This window comes from Pseudoliparis swirei, chromosome 14 (genome assembly GCF_029220125.1).
Source record: "Pseudoliparis swirei isolate HS2019 ecotype Mariana Trench chromosome 14, NWPU_hadal_v1, whole genome shotgun sequence".
NCBI classification, from domain to species: domain Eukaryota; kingdom Metazoa; phylum Chordata; class Actinopteri; order Perciformes; family Liparidae; genus Pseudoliparis; species Pseudoliparis swirei.
In genome coordinates this window covers 11,696,482-11,715,968 of record NC_079401.1, presented here as the reverse complement: position 1 = coordinate 11,715,968, position 19,487 = coordinate 11,696,482, and the positions used below count along the sequence as shown (strand labels likewise).

Genomic DNA, 19,487 nt, shown 5'->3' with positions numbered 1-19,487 from the left:
CAGGGTGGAGAGCTCCGCCTCCGGGTGTTCATCAGGGAGGAGAGCTCCGCCTCCGGGTGTTCATCAGGGTGGAGAGCTCCGCCTCCGGGTGTTCATCAGGGTGGAGAGCTCCGCCTCCGGGTGTTCATCAGGGTGGAGAGCTGCTGAGCAGAACACCAGCAGGGCGGCTCCTCGGGGGCGGAGCCAGGGGGGGGCGGAGGGCATGGGGGGTGCACAGCAGGGGGGAGAGGGGGAGCAACCAGGGACTGCAGGTACCCAGAGGGGGAGGAGAGGGAGCAGGCAGAGATGGGGGGTGCCCAGCAGGTTGTGGAGGAGGAAGAGGAGGGGGGCACTGGGCCAGTCCAGCAAGGTGAGGAGGGAGAGGGGGAGGAGGTAGGAGAGAGGAGGGTGGGGCTGGGGCTGGGGTGGCCCAACAAGGTGAAGAGGAGGACAAAGGAGAGTCCGAGGAAGAGAGGGGGGCAGGTGCCAGAGAGGTGGTGCTGTCGGACAGTGAGGTGGACATGGAGGAGGAGGAGCCTCAGAGTCCCCCGGCTAAAGAGGAGGGAGGAAGGAGAAAACCCACAGGCGAAGAAGGTGATGGCGGGCAGACGGAGGTCGAGGAGGAGAGGGGCGGAGCCAGAGTCCAGCTCGGAGGAGGAATCCACTCTTCTTCCTCACTACAGTGTGGAGGAGCTGAAAGACGAAGCAGGTGTGGCACGTAAAGGTGGAAGACCACTTCTGCAGAGACAAGTTCTTCCTCTCTGCCACCTTCCTCACGATGAAGACGAGAGAGGAGCCTTCACTCCACAGGAGGTCTACAGGCTGAAGAAGATCCTGATCCTGGTGGAGGACGAGGAGAAGAGGGCGAGAGGCGAGGGCGACTGAGGGGGAACACCTCCTGGCCTCAGGGAGCAGCTCTGGTTTTATTAATGAACCTGAGCATCAGGAACAAGTTTCTTCTTCAGGAAGGTGCTGCAGTGAAAGAGTTTTGTGTTGATTGCAATTTGGTTTTATGTGGTGCACAGTTTAAAATAAAGTTTTTTTCAAAAATAAAAATAAATCTCTGTTCTCTCTTCTCTCTTCTCTCCTCTCTCTCTCTCTCTTCTCTCTATTCTCTCTCTCTCTCCCTCTCTCTATTCTCTCAACATAACTAACGTCAGTAAACAGCTGGACGAGGCTTTGAAACGCAAGTTACGTATGTAACTATGGTTCTATGAATCCTGGATGACCGCCAGAGGCGGTGCTTAGCACTGGATATCTTCCGTCTTGCGCATAGCAGGTCGAGTATTAATAACGACAAAGTCACCCGTGACCTCGGATGACCCACCCACCGGGTATAATTTCCGGTGTCATCCCGAGATCAGTTCTACGGAATCTTCTCGCGAACTCACAAAATTCCGAGTGACCAAGAACTCTGGCGGTCATCCAGGATTCATAGAACCATAGTTACATACGTAACTTGCGTTCTATTTCATCCTTCCTGACCGCCAGAGGCGGTGCTTAGCACTGGATGACTTATATCAACAGAGTCACGAGGAATCCCAAGGAAACTACCTCATATGACTCAAGCAGAGGATCTGGACGGAGAACCACCTGCAATGCATGGAGGGTGTTCCCGTTCACTCTGTAGTCTCTGGTGAATGTGCGCAACGATGCCCCTGAGGCTGTTGCATACATATGCACCTATATTCCCTACGGGCATACCTCTCAGGGTCGCCCGTGATGTGGGAACGCCGGTGGTAGAGCAACACCCTGCTCTGGATGGCAGAGCACGGACGTTCACCACCTCTGCACAGGCAATGGCCTCCACTATCTAGTGGAACAGGCACTGTTCTGCAGTGGCATAGCCCTTCTTAGATCCACCCTAACTGACTAGTTATGGTGGTCAAGCTGTGCAGGCTGGACAGGCTGGTTGAGACCCGAGCGTGCCAGCACCTTTGGGGGAAGCCACTGCTTTAGGCCGCAGTGTGACACCCGAGCCCTCTGAGTTCCCCTCAGACAAGGCTCATTGACCGACAGGGCGTGTAGCTTGCCTACTTGCTCTGCCGCAGTTATGGCAAGGATGAAAGGTCTTTGCCGACAGCAACCACAGCTCTGCCTCTGCCAAGGGTTCGAAGGGAGGCGAGCATAGGGTGTCCAGTACCCCGGGCAAGTCCCCTGGAGGAGCCCTCGGGGGGCTCAGGGGATAGTCACTGAGGCCCTCCTTATGAAGAGGGACACCAGCTTGTGGCTGTTCCGCATCATTGTCGGCTTTAGCATGCTGCCATGAAATGGCAGCTATGTAGACCCTCAGGATAGAGGCAGACATGCCCTTAACTAGAAGGGATGACGGAGGCGTGAGTACCGTAGGCACGAGGCACCGTACTGGGTCCCTCCGTCCGCCGGTCGGAAAGCGGCTTTGGTCTGCACATGTCTTGTAGACGGATGGCACTCTGGCATTTAGAATAGTCCTTTGGACTGATTCTGTTCAGTTGCTTCTGCTCTCCTGCGGCCAAGCCCTTTGTTGGGCACGGCCGGGATCGGGATGGCAGGTCCCACCATCTAGCTGTGCTAGGGGGTCCCGTATGTCAGCGAGGCGCCGTCTCACAGCGAAGTCTGTGCAGCCAGGGGAACCAAGTCCTGGCTGGACGCAAGGGGGCCACCAGCAAAAATCGGTGGCCCTGTTGAAGACCCCGAGTAGCTGGCAAGATCAGCGGAAATGTGGGGAACGCCCTGGTTCCGTTCTCCTGGTCGATACCTCGCCCGACAATTGGTCAGGTGAAGGGTTTCCGGAGTAAGAAAAGTCAGAAGGGCACAGGAGCTCCGTAGCAGCTCTGCAGCCCTAGAGACCCCTGGAGGTTCAAGCCAACACGTGGTTGAGGCGATGTCTCGCCCAACAAGTACATATTCCCTCCCAAGTATGGCAGGAACTGTTTGAGCGCTAGGTGCATGGCCTGTGGCTCCAGACCCAAGTGTCGCGAATAGACTGTCCTCTGGAAGTCCTGTACCGCCAGACTGCGCCCCACCTTGAGAGGCGGGAGTCTGCTGTGGCGACCTCCCGGTGGGGCGGACCCCTTCCCTGGGGATACCCTCTGACTGGTATGCTCTCACCCTCTACGGGGATAGAGCCGAGGGCACCACTGTGACACCCATCTTGTGCCTGTGGCCCCTGGCGAAGGCTGTTAGGCCCTCCATGCGAAGGGCGCAGCGACAGCAGCCCAAGCATTTGCCCGATAGGCAAGGAAAAAAGGATAAAAGACCACTGCCTGCCCCCTCAGAGAGGGGAAGGCTGCGGAGGATGTCGTCCACTTGCTTGAGTGACGGGCAGGCCCACTTAGTGGCTGCATCTAGAGCTACACCAATGAAGGTTATGCTCTGAGAATGGCTCAGACAGTTGTTTGTTCACGAAGGCCCAACCGGGCGGCGTGAGAGAGTGCGAGTAATGCACTGTGTGGCCCTAAATGGGTATGGCGCACATATCAGCCAGATCGCACAGGATGGCAGTTTCCTCACGCGCTGGTGATTGCAGGGCGGCAGTAATGCCTTTTGTAAAAACTCCTGGGGAAGTCCATATGGAAGAAGTCTGGGAATAACGGCTTTGGAAAGCGAAACAGAGCAACCGTCTGTGAAGCATTCTAGGAACCTGACAAAAGACCTCCCTTAAGTCGACAGACGTGAGCCGATCTCCTCTAGAGACCACACGAAGGATGTCTGCTGTGCTCAGCCTGAGAAAGTCAAGACGTGGCGCCCCCGAGTCTGCGGGGTGTGGACACGGTCCTGCGAAGACCAGATAACTGCTGCCTGGTCTAACCGGCTTGCACCGTGCGCTGCTGCGCCTGTAGAGCAGGTCCCCTAATTTCACTGGGACAGTAGGGAGGTTGTTCCTACATGCCTCCGACAAGGGTGCCTGCGCCGGCCAAACAGCTGGTCTGAACCCTGGAGAGCATTAATAATAATAATAATGCATTTCATTTTTATCGCACTCTTCCTTCAAAGAATCTCAGAGTGCCACACATATAGTAAAAACAAATAAAACCGATTAAAACATAGTTAAAGCAACCCATGAAAAGAAAAAAAATCAGAATGTAATAACTGACAATAAATTAACTCAAGGTAAAAGAAATGCCATTAGGCGCCCAGGTTCTCTTGACGTAAGTGCAAATGCCTGCAGCGAAGCATCACTGAGGCTGTAGTCAAGTATGACATAGGAGGGGGAGTTGCCGTGTAGTAAGCACGGTAAAATGGTCACCTGAGAACCGACTGGGCTCGAGGGCACCGGTCATCCGGCCTCGGAGTCCCCTTGGGGAAAAAACCGATGGATGCGATAGTTAGCTCAATGGATGGCATGGGACGAAGGCCACATTTGGCCATGTCCTGCATGGACGCCGGGGTTCGGTGATCTGTCGTAAGATGGTAACCCCTCAGATAGTCTCTGGAGGCCAGACTGAAAAGGTGGCAGGGCCGGGAATGCCCCTGAAGAATGCACTAGCGTGCGTGGGGTTCCGGCTGCTGTATATCCAGCAGTTCCTGTGCCCTGCGAATGACGAACCCGATGGGGCCGTCGACTGCCCCCTACAAGGGGCTATGGCCTGAGGAATGGGAACCAGCCCAGAAGCGTGGGTGGGCCGCTCGTCCCCGTCCTCCAGTAAGGAGATTGGTGGACACTGCCACTGGGATGTCCTCCCTTGGGAATGGATCAGCCGTGGGTGGATCTGATGCTTCAGTCCTCCCTGCACTAGGGTGGCGACTTATGTGAGCTAGTTCTGCGGTCAGCAGACCTACTCTATAAGCTAGCCTGCCCGATTGCTCTGCTAGGGGAGCCCCTGCGGCTCCTAGCTGGCGCTTGCAACTGGTCGGCTGGCCTGGAGCTGACCTGACCTGTCTGTTGGGGTCCTAGCAGTAGCCAGAGCGAGCGCACTCCGCTACTGCAGCCCAGGTCCTGTGGAGCAGGACAGAGACAGCCCGTCTAGTGAGGGGAGAGCGTAACGCTGCCCTCACCCGTACGGTAGCTGTAGCTGCTGGGGGTCGCAGCAGTAGCACTCTGCTACTGTGGCCCAGGTGCTGAGGAGCAGGACGGAGACAGCCCGTCTAGAGCGAGGACACCTCTTCAATACAGTAGCTGCAATTACAAGCATCCCACGAGTAGCCTGGGCGAAAGCCTGTGCTCCGGGGGAGCAGGTCCTGTGGAAACAGTCGCAGTGAGAGGGCAGGTCTCTTCGAGGACCCTCTCCACTAGTATGGCCACTGTACTTACTGGTGTCCTCCCAGTAAGCCTGAGCGAGAGCTCTGCGCTACTGTAGACGCTGATCCCGTGAGCACGGGTCAGAACCCAGCATGTCTAGTGAGAGAGTGAGGACACACTTCACTCTCTGGTAGCTGTCAGGTTAGCGTGGCATTAGTTAGCCTGAGTGTTGACGCTCTGCTAGCTGTAACAGCAGCGATGTCATGGAGGTACATGTGCAGTATGCATCAGTATAGACTTATAGCCTCCCTAGCGTCCCACCGGTGAGCCTGAGCGGGACGCTCTGCTCACTGGAAGCCGGTAGCAGTGTAGCAGTGTAGCAGTGTAGCATCCAGCCGCAACGAGCGGACGCGCTCTCGTTAGCGCTGTAATCGCCCACCAGTAGCCTGAGCGAGAGCGCTCCGCTACTTGGGCCGAGGTCCTGTGGAACAGGAGGTAGCTGTCGGGTTTAGCGTAGGCTCCGTTAGCCTGAGTGGACACACTCTGCTAGCTATGCACGGCGGCAATGCTACCAAAGTCAACACACACGCTATCCCACCGCTACAGAGAGCCGGTCGCGCCGGTGTAGCAGCCTGGCGACACCGAGCGGACGCGCTCTCGTTAGCACACAGTTAGCAGGAGCGAGAGCTCTGCTCCTGTGGGATATGCCGTCATAGACAACAATTGTATTCGATCTCACCCGATTGAAGCTTCGCGGTGAAGGTGCTCTGGTGAAGACCGAGAAAGACCCGTGCGCTCTCCGGTCCGCCTCGACGGTCCGCGGAGAGAACGAACGCCTCCTCCTCAGAGGAGAGCTCGTCGCAGCCTCTGGAGGGCGGATCGCAACTCCGACCATTTGGTCACAAGGCTCCCCGCGACGAGCTTCAGTTAAACTTCAGCTTGAGCTGATGCTAACGTAGTAATTCCGTTAGCCTGCGTTTGCGAGAAGATGAAAAAGAACTGATCTCGGGATGACACCGGAACTTATACCCGGTGGGCGGGTCATCCGAGGTCACGGGTGACTTTGTCGTTATTAATACTCGACCTGCTATGCGCAAGACGGAAGATATCCAGTGCTAAGCACCGCCTCTGGCGGTCAGGAAGGATGAAATAGAATCACGGATTTCGTGAGTTGTTGTTTGTTTATTGTTGAGGAACCGTCGGACCAGTTGTGACGTCATGTTTTCAGCAGCGTAATGTTGTGGTTGATTTATCACAAACACGTCATGACCTGTTGGTCTGGTGCTGCGCGTCAGAGGAGGAGGAGGAGGAGGAGGAGAGGAGGAGGGAGGGGGGGGGGCTCGTGAGCGCCATGTCAGGGCGAAATTCTCACAAGAACTCAGATAAATTCCCCGTCGGATGAACACATTGTGGGGACTTGATGACAGAGAGAGAAACTTTTATTCTTAAATACGGATGAATGAAGAAAGTGTCTCCAGCAAAAAGGGCCCTTTACTCATCCAGGGCAAAGGGGAGGAGCTTGAGCACCACTAGGGCTCTATCTGTGTGTGTGTGTGTGTGTGTGTGGGTGGGGGTGTGTGTGTGTGTGTGGGTGGGGGTGTGTGTGTGTGTGTGTATGCGTTACCTTGCTCTCCACTCATCTCACTGGTCGTCTGGTCCTGTCTGGACAAAGACCAGTTACTCACTTTGAGACACACACACACACACACACACACACACACACAGACACATACACACAGACACACACACACAGACACACAGACACACAGACACACACACACACACAGACACACAGACACACAGACACACACACACACACAGACACACACACACACACACAGACACACAGACACACAGACACACAGACACAGACACACAGACACAGACACACACACACACACAGACACACACACACACACACACAGACACACAGACACACACACACACACACAGACAAACAGACACACACACACACACACAGACACACACACACACACACACACAGACACACAGACACACACACACACAGACACACACACACACACACAGACACACACACACACACAGACACACACACACACACACACACACACACACACACACACACACAGACACACAGACACACACACACACACACACAGACACACACACACACACAGACAAACAGACACACACACACACAGACACACACACACACACACAGACAAACAGACACACACACACACAGACACACAGACACACACACACACACACACACACACAGACACACACAGACACACACACACACACACACACAGACACACACCAGAGGAGCAGCTGCTTCTTGTATCTCTGGTGAACCCTTTAGCGTGAAGTATGACATCACCATGACGTCACTGACTCACCTCAGCCGGGGTGGGGTCAGGGGGTCACCGGCAGAGGGGGCGGAGCGGTGGATGCAGCCCGCCCTGCAACACAGAGACCACTTCAGATGGACAGGAAGGGGACAGGAAGGGGACAGGAAGAGGACAGGAAGAGGACAGGAAGGGAACAAGAAGGGGACAGGAAGGAGACAAGAAGGGAACAGGAAGGGGACAGGAAGAAGACAGGAAGAGGACAGGAAGGGGACAGGAAGAGGACAGGAAGGAGACAGGAAGAGGACAGGAAGGGGACAGAAAGGGGACAAGAAGGGGACAGGAAGGAGACAGGAAGGGGACAGGAAGGAGACAGGAAGAGGACAGGAAGGGGACAGGAAGAGGACAGAAAGGGGACAGGAAGAGGACAGGAAGGGAACAGGAAGAGGACAGGAAGGGAACAAGAAGGGGACAGGAAGGAGACAAGAAGGGAACAGGAAGGGGACAGGAAGAGGACAGGAAGAGGACAGGAAGAGGACAGGAAGGGGACAGGAAGGGGACAGGAAGAGGACAGGAAGGGAACAGGAAGGGGACAGGAAGAGGACAGGAAGGGAACAGGAAGGGGACAGGAAGGGGACAGGAAGGGGACAGGAAGAGGACAGGAAGGGGACAGGAAGAGGACAGGAAGAGGACAGAAAGGTGACAGGAAGGGGACAGGAAGAGGACAGGAAGGGGACAGGAAGAGGACAGGAAGAAGAGGGACAGGAAGGGAACAGGAAGAGGACAGGAAGAGGACAGGAAGGGAACAGGAAGGGGACAGGAAGGTGACAGGAAGGGGACAGGAAGAGGACAGGAAGAGGACAGGAAGGGAACAGGAAGGGGACAGGAAGAGGACAGAAAGGGGACAAGAAGGGGACAGGAAGGAGACAGGAAGGGGACAGGAAGGGGACAGGAAGGACAGGAAGGGGACAGGAAGGGGACAGGAAGAGGACAGGAAGAGGACAGGAAGGAGACAGGAAGAGGACAGGAAGGAGACAGGAAGTGGACAGGAAGAGGACAGGAAGGAGACAGGAAGAGGACAGGAAGGGGACAGGAAGAGGACAGGAAGAGGACAGGAAGGAGACAGGAAGAGGACAGGAAGGGGACAAGAAGGAGACAGGAAGAGGACAGGAAGGAGACAGGAAGAGGACAGGAAGGAGACAGGAAGGGGACAGGAAGGAGACAGGAAGAGGACAGGAAGGGACAGGAAGAGGACAGGAAGGGGACAGGAAGAGGACAGGAAGGGGACAGGAAGGGGACAGGAAGAGGACAGGAAGAGGACAGGAAGGGGACAGGAAGGAGACAGGAAGAGGACAGGAAAGGGACAGGAAGAGGACAGGAAGGGGACAAGAAGGGGACAGGAAGAGGACAGGAAGGGGACAGGAAGAGGACAGGAAGGGGACAGGAAGGGGACAGGAAGGGGACAGGAAGGAGACAAGAAGAGGAGTGTGTGTGTGTGTGTGTGTATGTGTGTTGTGTGTGCGTGTGTGTGTGTGTGTGTATGTGTGTGTGTGTGTGTGTGTGTGTGTATGTGTGTGTGTGTGTGTGTGTGTATGTGCGTGTGTGTGTGTGTATGTGTGTGTGTGTGTGTGTGTGTGTGTGTGTGTGTATGTGTGTGTGCTAACCTGCTGAGTTTGCTGGCCTCAGCTGTCGTTTCGTGTGTTTCTCTGTTCACTCGCTGACTCGGAGAAGAACTAGAGCAGACCACCAGAGACCATCAGAGACCACAACCAGACCAGGTCGACAGGAGACCAGGTCCACAGGAGACCAGGTTCACAGACCAGGTCCACAGGAGACCAGGTCCACAGACCAGGTCCACAGGAGACCAGGTTCACAGACCAGGTCCACAGGAGACCAGGTCCACAGGAGACCAGGTCCACAGGAGACCAGGTTCACAGGAGACCAGGTCCACAGGAGACCAGGTCCACAGGAGACCAGGTCCACAGGAGACCAGGTTCACAGGAGACCAGGTCCACAGGAGACCAGGTCCACAGGAGACCAGGTTCACAGACCAGGTCCACAGGAGACCAGGTTCACAGGAGACCAGGTGCACAGGAGACCAGGTGCACAGACCAGGTCCACAGGAGACCAGGTTCACAGGAGACCAGGTCCACAGGAGACCAGGTCCACAGACCAGTCCTTCAGACCTCTAGACCGCCCCAGCACGTGACGATGGTGATGGGCTGCTGTGATCTCGTCTCCTGTGCATCAGGACCAGATCACCTCTGATCCTGTCGCATATTTTCCCATAATGCACTTCACCCTGAATGGCCATATGTCCGCCAGTGATGACAACGGCCGAGGACCTCTTCACCGTCAGTCTGGATCCAACACGATGAAGAGTTGAACCCTGGTGAAGAGCATCAGGCAGACAGGAAGAGGAGGGGAGCCTTCTGAAGGGCTCCTGCAGTAGGACCGGCTCCTAGAGTAGGACCGGCTCCTGGAGTAGGACCGGCTCCTGCAGTAGGACCGGCTCCTGCAGTAGGACCGGCTCCTAGAGTAGGACCGGCTCCTGGAGGAGGACCGGCTCCTGCAGTAGGACCGGCTCCTGCAGTAGGACCGGCTCCTAGAGTAGGACCGGCTCCTAGAGTAGGACCGGCTCCTGCAGTAGGACCGGCTCCTGGAGTAGGACCGGCTCCTGCAGTAGGACCGGCTCCTAGAGTAGGACCGGCTCCTGGAGTAGGACCGGCTCCTGCAGTAGGACCGGCTCCTGCAGTAGGACCGGCTCCTAGAGTAGGACCGGCTCCTGGAGGAGGACCGGCTCCTGCAGTAGGACCGGCTCCTGGAGGAGGACCGGCTCCTGCAGTAGGACCGGCTCCTGCAGTAGGACCGGCTCCTAGAGTAGGACCGGCTCCTGGAGTAGGACCGGCTCCTGCAGTAGGACCGGCTCCTGCAGTAGGACCGGCTCCTAGAGTAGGACCGGCTCCTGGAGTAGGACCGGCTCCTGCAGTAGGACCGGCTCCTAGAGTAGGACCGGCTCCTGGAGTAGGACCGGCTCCTGCAGTAGGACCGGCTCCTGCAGTAGGACCGGCTCCTAGAGTAGGACCGGCTCCTGGAGTAGGACCGGCTCCTGCAGTAGGACCGGCTCCTGGAGTAGGACCGGCTCCTGGAGTAGGACCGGCTCCTGGAGTAGGACCGGCTCCTGGAGGAGGACCGGCTCCTGCAGTAGGACCGGCTCCTGCAGTAGGACCGGCTCCTGCAGTAGGACCGGCTCCTGGAGGAGGACCGGCTCCTGGAGTAGGACCGGCTCCTGCAGTAGGACCGGCTCCTGGAGGAGGACCGGCTCCTGCAGTAGGACCGGCTCCTGCAGTAGGACCGGCTCCTGGAGGAGGACCGGCTCCTGGAGTAGGACCGGCTCCTGGAGTAGGACCGGCTCCTGGAGGAGGACCGGCTCCTGGAGTAGGACCGGCTCCTGGAGTAGGACCGGCTCCTGGAGGAGGACCGGCTCCTGCAGTAGGACCGGCTCCTGCAGTAGGACCGGCTCCTGGAGGAGGACCGGCTCCTGCAGTAGGACCGGCTCCTGCAGTAGGACCGGCTCCTGGAGGAGGACCGGCTCCTGCAGTAGGACCGGCTCCTGGAGGAGGACCGGCTCCTGCAGTAGGACCGGCTCCTGCAGTAGGACCGGCTCCTGGAGGAGGACCGGCTCCTGCAGTAGGACCGGCTCCTGGAGTAGGACCGGCTACTGGAGTAGGACCGGCTCCTGCAGTAGGACCGGCTCCTGGAGAACCAACACCAGCAGAAGGTCTGTGAAAGTCCCTCAGAACCTTCGACTAAGGCTCCCAACAGAAGCCCCATGCTGCTGTGGTTGTATAGAAGTCTCGAGACTTTACGCTCTTCTCTAGAACAGCACCATGAGCTGACCCTCATGGTGGGGTCCTTCATGGTGGGGTCCTTCATGGTGGGGTCCTTCATGGTGGGGTCCTTGATGGTGGGGTCCTTCATGGTGGGGTCCTTCATGGTGGGGTCCTTGATGGTGGGGTCCTTCATGGTGGGGTCCTTGATGGTGGGGTCCCCATGGTGGGGTCCTTCATGGTGGCGTCCCCATGGTGGGGTCCTTCATGGTGGGGTCCCCATGGTGGGGTCCTTCATGGTGGGGTCCTTCATGGTGGGGTCCTTCATGGTTGGGTCTCCATGGTGGGGTCCTTCTTGGTGGGGTCCTTCTTGGTGGGGTTCTTCATGGTGGGGTCCTTGATGGTGGGGTCCGTCATGGTGGGGTCCCCATGGTGGGGTCCTTCATGGTGGGGTCCTTCATGGTGGGGTCCCCATGGTGGGGTCCTTGATGGTGGGGTCCTTCATGGTGGGGTCCTTCATGGTGGGGTCCTTCATGGTGGGGTCCCCATGGTGGGGTCCTTCTTGCTGGGGTCCTTCGTGGTGGGGTCCTTCATGGTGGGGTCCCCATGGTGGGGTCCTTCTTGGTGGGGTCCTTCATGGTGGGGTCCTTCGTGGTGGGGTCCTTCGTGGTGCGGTCCTTCATGGTGGGGTCCTTCATGGTGGGGTCCTTCGTGGTGGGGTACTTCATGGTGGGGTCCCCATGGTGGGGTCCTTCATGGTGGGGTCCTTGATGGTGGGGTCCCCATGGTGGGGTCCTTCATGGTGGGGTCCTTGATGGTGGGGTCCTTCATGGTGGGGTCCCCATGGTGGGGTGCTTCATGGTGGGGTCCTTCATGGTGGGGTCCCCATGGTGGGGTCCCCATGGTGGGGTCCCCATGGTGGGGTCCCCATGGTGGGGTCCTTCATGGTGGGGTCCTTCATGGTGGGGTCCCCATGGTGGGGTTCTTGATGGTGGGGTCCTTCTTGGTGGGGTCCTTCATGGTGGGGTCCTTGATGGTGGGGTCCTTCATGGTGGGGTCCCCATGGTGGGGTCCTTCATGGTGGGGTCCCCATGGTGGGGTCCTTCATGGTGGGGTCCCCATGGTGGGGTCCTTGATGGTGGGGTCCTTCATGGTGGGGTCCCCATGGTGGGGTCCTTCATGGTGGGGTCCCCATGGTGGGGTCCTTCATGGTGGGGTCCCCATGGTGGGGTCCTTCATGGTGGGGTCCCCATGGTGGGGTCCTTCATGGTGGGGTCCCCATGGTGGGGTCCTTGATGGTGGGGTCCTTCATGGTGGGGTCCCCATGGTGGGGTCCTTCATGGTGGGGTCCTTCATGGTGGGGTCCCCATGGTGGGGTCCTTGATGGTGGGGTCCTTCATGGTGGGGTCCCCATGGTGGGGTCCTTCATGGTGGGGTCCCCATGGTGGGGTCCTTGATGGTGGGGTCCTTCATGGTGGGGTCCTTCATGGTGGGGTCCTTGATGGTGGGGTCCTTGATGGTGGGGTCCTTCATGGTGGGGTCCTTCATGGTGGGGTCCCCATGGTGGGGTCCTTGATGGTGGGGTCCTTCATGGTGGGGTCCTTCATGGTGGGGTCCCCATGGTGGGGTCCTTCATGGTGGGGTCCTTCATGGTGGGGTCCCCATGGTGGGGTCCTTCATGGTGGGGTCCCCATGGTGGGGTCCTTGATGGTGGGGTCCTTCATGGTGGGGTCCTTCATGGTGGGGTCCTTCATGGTGGGGTCCCCATGGTGGGGTCCTTCATGGTGGGGTCCCCATGGTGGGGTCCTTGATGGTGGGGTCCCCATGGTGGGGTCCTTCATGGTGGGGTCCCCATGGTGGGGTCCTTCATGGTGGAGTCCTTCATGGTGGGGTCCTTGATGGTGGGGTCCCCATGGTGGGGTCCTTCATGGTGGGGTCCCCATGGTGGAGTCCTTCATGGTGGGGTCCTTGATGGTGGGGTCCCCATGGTGGGGTCCCCATGGTGGGGTCCTTCATGGTGGGGTCCCCATGGTGGAGTCCTTCATGGTGGGGTCCTTCATGGTGGGGTCCTTCATGGTGGGGTCCTTCATGGTGGGGTCCTTCATGGTGGGGTCCTTGATGGTGGGGTCCTTGATGGTGGGGTCCTTCATGGTGGGGTCCCCATGGTGGAGTCCTTCATGGTGGGGTCCTCATGGTGGGGTCCTTGATGGTGGGGTCCTTCATGGTGGGGTCCTTCATGGTGGGGTCCCCATGGTGGGGTCCTTGATGGTGGGGTCCCCATGGTGGGGTCCTTCATGGTGGGGTCCTTCATGGTGGGGTCCCCATGGTGGGGTCCTTGATGGTGGGGTCCAGTTCATCTCAACGAGCTTCTGATACTGAGATTATCGGATCGGATCTCGAGTCAGCAACAGGCTATAATCCCCACAATGCACCACACAGGAAGTCTTTTCTACTTCCTGTTGCAAACCGTTGACCTCGTGGACCTCAGGGGTAACGAACATTCACAGCGTGGGCAAAGCTACTGGAGCAACTTGGGCTGAAGTGCCTTGCCCAAGGACACATCGGCATGGGCTAGGACAGCTAGCAGTCATCTGCCCCGTGTGGAGAGATGACAGCAGCTTAGGGTCTGACCACGAGGTCAGAGGTCAGAGGTCAGAGGTCAGTCTGCAGCTAGGCCTCCAGCAGCCGGACCCTGAGACCGGGAACAAGGTCCTTCACCCCAGAGGTGGACAAACTGCAGCGTCAGACGAGCCAGAGCCTGAACACACCGCCTGACGAGCCAGAGCCTGAACACACCGCCAGACGAGCCAGAGCCTGAACACACCGCAAGACGAGCCAGAGCCTGAACACACCGCCAGACGAGTCAGAGCCTGAACACACCGCCAGACGAGCCAGAGCCTGAACACACCGCCTGACGAGCCAGAGCCTGAGCACACCGCCAGACGAGCCAGAGCCTGAACACACCGCCTGGCGAGCCAGAGCCTGAACACACCGCCTGGCGAGCCAGAGCCTGAACACACCGCCAGACGAGCCAGAGCCTGAACACACCGCCTGACGAGCCAGAGCCTGAACACACCGCCTGGCGAGCCAGAGCCTGAACACACCGCCAGACGAGCCAGAGCCTGAACACACCGCCAGACGAGCCAGAGCCTGAACACACCGCCTGGCGAGCCAGAGCCTGAACACACCGCCAGACGAGCCAGAGCCTGAACACACCACCAGACGAGCCAGAGCCTGAACACACCGCCTGACGAGCCAGAGCCTGAACACACCGCCTGGCGAGCCAGAGCCTGAACACACCGCCTGGCGAGCCAGAGCCTGAACACACCGCCTGACGAGCCAGAGCCTGAACACACCGCCTGGCGAGCCAGAGCCTGAACACACCGCCTGGCGAGCCAGAGCCTGAACACACCGCCTGACGAGCCAGAGCCTGAACACACCGCCTGGCGAGCCAGAGCCTGAACACACCGCCTGACGAGCCAGAGCCTGAACACACCGCCTGGCGATCCAGAGCCTGAACACACCGCCAGACGAGCCAGAGCCTGAACACACCGCCTGGCGAGCCAGAGCCTGAACACACCGCCAGACGAGCCAGAGCCTGAACACACCGCCTGGTGTGTAAACACACGGCCTCAGAGTCAGTGTGTGTGTGTGTGTTTGTGTGTGTGTGTGGGAGTGTTTTCCATGTGTTGTCAGAGGGATGGAGAGAGAGGTAATGACTGTGGGAGGAATGTGGTTGACCTCTGACCCTGCGTGGGCCAACTGTGACTGAGTGAGTGTGAGTCTGTGCATGTGTGTGTGTGTATGTAAATGTGTGTGTGTATGTGTGTGTGCGTGTGTGTGTGTGTATGTAAATGTGTGTGTGTATGTGTGTATGGCCCCCTGACACCATCCATTGTTTTACCGACTCCAAACTGCCTCTCATCCTCCTCATCCTCCCACTCAGCATTGCAAATCAGCCCGCCAACACACACGTGCGCACACACACACACACACACACTCAGCTGAAGGGATCAGCAGGTTGTTCTGTGTCTCTCTCCGTGAGCTGATCCCCAGAGCGTCACACGCCCACAGAGCAGCTCAGAGAAGATGTTCCGCCATGTTGGGACATTGTCTGCATTCAGTTTGAAAAGCTTGTTTTAAATTGCAGATATATAAGTGAGAGGAGAGCTGCATCAACCGTGCACTGGGACGAGGGGTCGCTGACCTTTAGTGAAGCAGCTGGCCGGACCAGCTCTCCAATGACCACCAGAGCACTGAGCAGCCACAGGGACACGTGGTCAGGTAGAACACAGAGTCTGCTCTGGAGGGGCTGGACACCATGGGGAGGACACTCAGTGAGGACCAATGACCAATGACCAATGATCAATGACCAATGACCAATGATCAATGACCAATGATCAATGATCAATGACCAATGACCAATGATCAATGACCAATAATCAATGACCAATGACCAATGATCAATGATCAATGACCAATAATCAATGACCAATGACCAATGATCAATGACCAATGGATCAATGACCAATGATCAATGAGCCAATGATCAATGGATCAATGAGCCAATGATCAATGAGCCAATTATCAATGACCAATGACCAATGGATCAATGACCAATGATCAATGAGCCAATGATCAATGGATCAATGACCAATGGCCAATGACCAATGACCAATGATCAATGGATCAATGACCAATGATCAATGACCAATGACCAATGACCAATGATCAATGACCAATGATCAATGATCAATGACCAATGATCAATGACCAATGACCAATGACCAATGGATCAACTAACCAATGACAAATGACCAATGATCAATGACCAATGACCAATGATCAATGACCAATGACCAATGGATCAACTAACCAATGATCAATGACCAATGAGCCAATGATCAATGGATCAATGAGCCAATGACCAATGGATCAATGATCAATGAGCCAATGATCAATGGATCAATGAGCCAATGATCAATGAGCCAATGATCAATGACCAATGAACTCACATTGGTGGACTGGCTCCATCATATTTCAGAGGTGTTGAAACACGAGTAACTGATCACACACACACACACACACACACACACACACACACACACACACACACACACACACACACACACACACACACACACACACACACACACACACACACACACACACACACACACACACACACACACACACACACACACACACACACACACACACACAGTAGGCTTGACAACTCACACGGTGAAGCATGCAGAGACATTTACATAAACTCCCCAATGAGACTCCAGAGCAGCCGTTACTGCACATGGACACACATATACACACATACTTACACACATACTTACACACATATATATATATATATAGATACATATACATATATATGTATATAAATATACATATACATATATATGTATATAAATATACATATATATGAATATAAATATACATATATATGTATATGTATATATATACATATACTTACACATATATATATAGATACATATACATATGTATATATATATACATATATACTTACATATATATATGTATATGTATATATACATATATATATGAATATAAATATACATATATATGTATATGTATATGTATATACATATACATATACATATATGTATATATATACATATATACTTACATATATATATATGTATATGTATATATATTTGTATATGTATATGTAAGTATATATACACACATATACATATATATAGATTTATGTAAGTATATATGTATATATATATATTAGGGCTGTCAGCGTTAACGCGTTAATCTATGCGATTAATTTGGCCGCGTTAACGCACTAAAATATTTTAACGCAATTAACGCAACAACAAAAATTTACATTTTTTTTTTAAACCGCGGCAGTACGGTTTGACACTGTTTCCGTTTTTAAAACAATTATTTCTCCGCGAAAATAAGGAGCAGAAATCAGTTTAACTCGTGGATGAATCAGTCGGGTTTCCTCCTGCTCCTCCTTCCTCCCGTCTCCCCCTCTGAGACACAGAGGAACGGAGGGGCGACGTGTCGGGGGACGCGGCGCGGAAAGAACTCGTCACACGAAACCTTCACCATGATTTGTCAATCCGTTTCGGTAAAAACAACCAATGAACACTCAGTAAATCACAAAGGACCTCCCACCTCACAGGTGAGGCTCATTAGCAGCCTGTCAGTCAGAGAACCAGAGAACACGGCGCGAGGACAATGAGCCTCATATCAGAGCTGAGATTGTTCTGGAATGTTTGATGTATAACACGTGGGGGTGTGTCACATGCAAAAGGCTTTAAACGGTGAATTTGATTTATTTTGTAAAATGTATAAAATGCCCCCAGCCTCCAGAGGGTTAACGTGACATATTTGAATGTCAGTCAGTTACCAAGGCCACTGGTTCTGCTGTTCAGTGTTAAAGATGACAGGACCAATGGGGTCTCAATATACTTCTTTTTTTTTACTAATCTGATGTTTCACTGAAGAAACAATTTATCATCCACGATATTAAATACCTCGCTGGCACTTTATAGGTAGGAGCCTCTTTGAAAACACAGCTCTGTGTGAAGTTTTGTCTTTAAAAAGAAGGAAAACACTTTTAATTTAATTTTTTTTAATCGATTGACAGCCCTAATATATATACATATATATGTATATGTATGTGTATATATATACATACATATATAATTGTATATATATTAGGGCTGTGAAACGATTACAAATTTTAATCAGGTTAATCACAGGTTTCTGTGGATTAATCATGATTAATCACATATTACCGATATTCTCGGTATATTTGTGTGAGAACATTAAGATTTATGACAAAAGACGGATCTATACATTTATCCACAGGGGTGCACAGAACTTTTCCAGTGAGTTACTCAGGTGAGTACCGGGAGATGGTGATTGGTGCTCACTCCATATGCAACGTGAGCTTTTGTGACGTCCACCTACGGGGGGGGGGGGGGGGAGAGGGGGGGGTGCTAGTGAGAGTGTGCTCACCAGGGTGCGTGCATCACGGCTGAGCGATGCCGGAGATGGGAGTGTTAGCGCGACACTAGAGACAGAATGACACGCTGCTGTCGAGACGACCAACAACAGACGGACTGGAGCTCATTCTGAGCATGCGTTAAATGCGGTAAAAAAAATTGAACTAATTAATCCTGTAATTTAATCATAACGCGTTAACGCGTTATTTCTCACAGCACTAATATATATATGTAGATATATATGTATATATATGTATATATATATGTCAATCATAAGAACAAATCTTACCCAAACACAAATAAATCCTCTTTAATCATTGAGGAAACTCTCACCATGTGATTCACCCACAACAATAAAGCCTCCTGAGACACACCTGCAGTAGAGACTCCGCCTCCTGATGGAGACATGTGGCCACACCTTTTCAGACCTCCATGGGCCTACACCCCCAACAGCTGGCCCACGAACCCATATCAGTCAGTGCGTTTACATGATGGTATAATTCTAATCTTGCTTTAGTGGGACTCTGCTCTCTTTTGGGGGCTCTGCTGTTATCCCGATATACATGGCAGTGAGTGATTAGAATCATTGGCCTTTGAAAGCATGTCACATCCGATACGATAGGCGGCGCTGTTTTCATTACAACTCGTGGTGATACAGCCATTTCCGCTTGACCTCTTCACCACCACCAACAACAACCAACAACAATAACATCAACATTTCGAGAAAGAACCATGAACTTTAGTCTGTTCAACTCCTTCAATACATGAAGCATAACTTCTGTCTGCTCTTCGGTCCAGAGATGTGTGGCTCTTGTGTTCTCCAGAGCGTTGTGTGTTTGTTTGCTGCCGGCCAGGCTGCCGGCAGGGACAACTTATCGTCTCTTTCCACTTCCGGGTCACGACATGGGAGGGAGGGAGGGAGGGAGGGAGGGAGGGAGGGGGGAGGAGGGTGGCGGGATCTCAAGCATGCGCAAAGACGCAAAATCCAGTTCCTAATCCAACTCACCGTTACATGCCGCGATAGTCGAATGATCAACCGGATCGGATGGAGTTCTCCAGGGTGTTAATGGGATCGTAGTCGGACCGCACATAGTCGAACATGTTTACATGAAACGGTTAATTCGATTTCAGTCCGACTAAGCCAGTTATTCGAATGCATGTAAACACAGTCAGTGTGATCATA

At 54.4% G+C, this 19,487-nt stretch overlaps 1 protein-coding gene and 1 long non-coding RNA gene across 2 annotated transcripts in view; both read right to left on the bottom strand.

Moving 5' to 3' along the window:
• The window catches only part of LOC130204220 (diacylglycerol kinase zeta-like), a 103,431-nt gene that overhangs the window by 21,396 nt on the left and 62,548 nt on the right, over positions 1–19,487 (bottom strand). The window contains exons 27-28 of the mRNA XM_056430765.1: positions 15,484–15,559; positions 6,204–6,220 (exon numbers count right to left, since the gene is read on the bottom strand). Coding sequence (XP_056286740.1) covers positions 6,204–6,220; positions 15,484–15,559 — 93 coding nt within the window. The remainder of the gene's footprint in view (positions 1–6,203; positions 6,221–15,483; positions 15,560–19,487) is intronic.
• Positions 6,769–19,400, bottom strand: LOC130204636 (uncharacterized). Its single transcript, XR_008833735.1, has 3 exons — positions 19,311–19,400; positions 7,525–7,587; positions 6,769–6,802 (listed from the first exon to the last, which is right to left on the bottom strand). It is a non-coding gene; the product is annotated as an uncharacterized LOC130204636 (long non-coding RNA).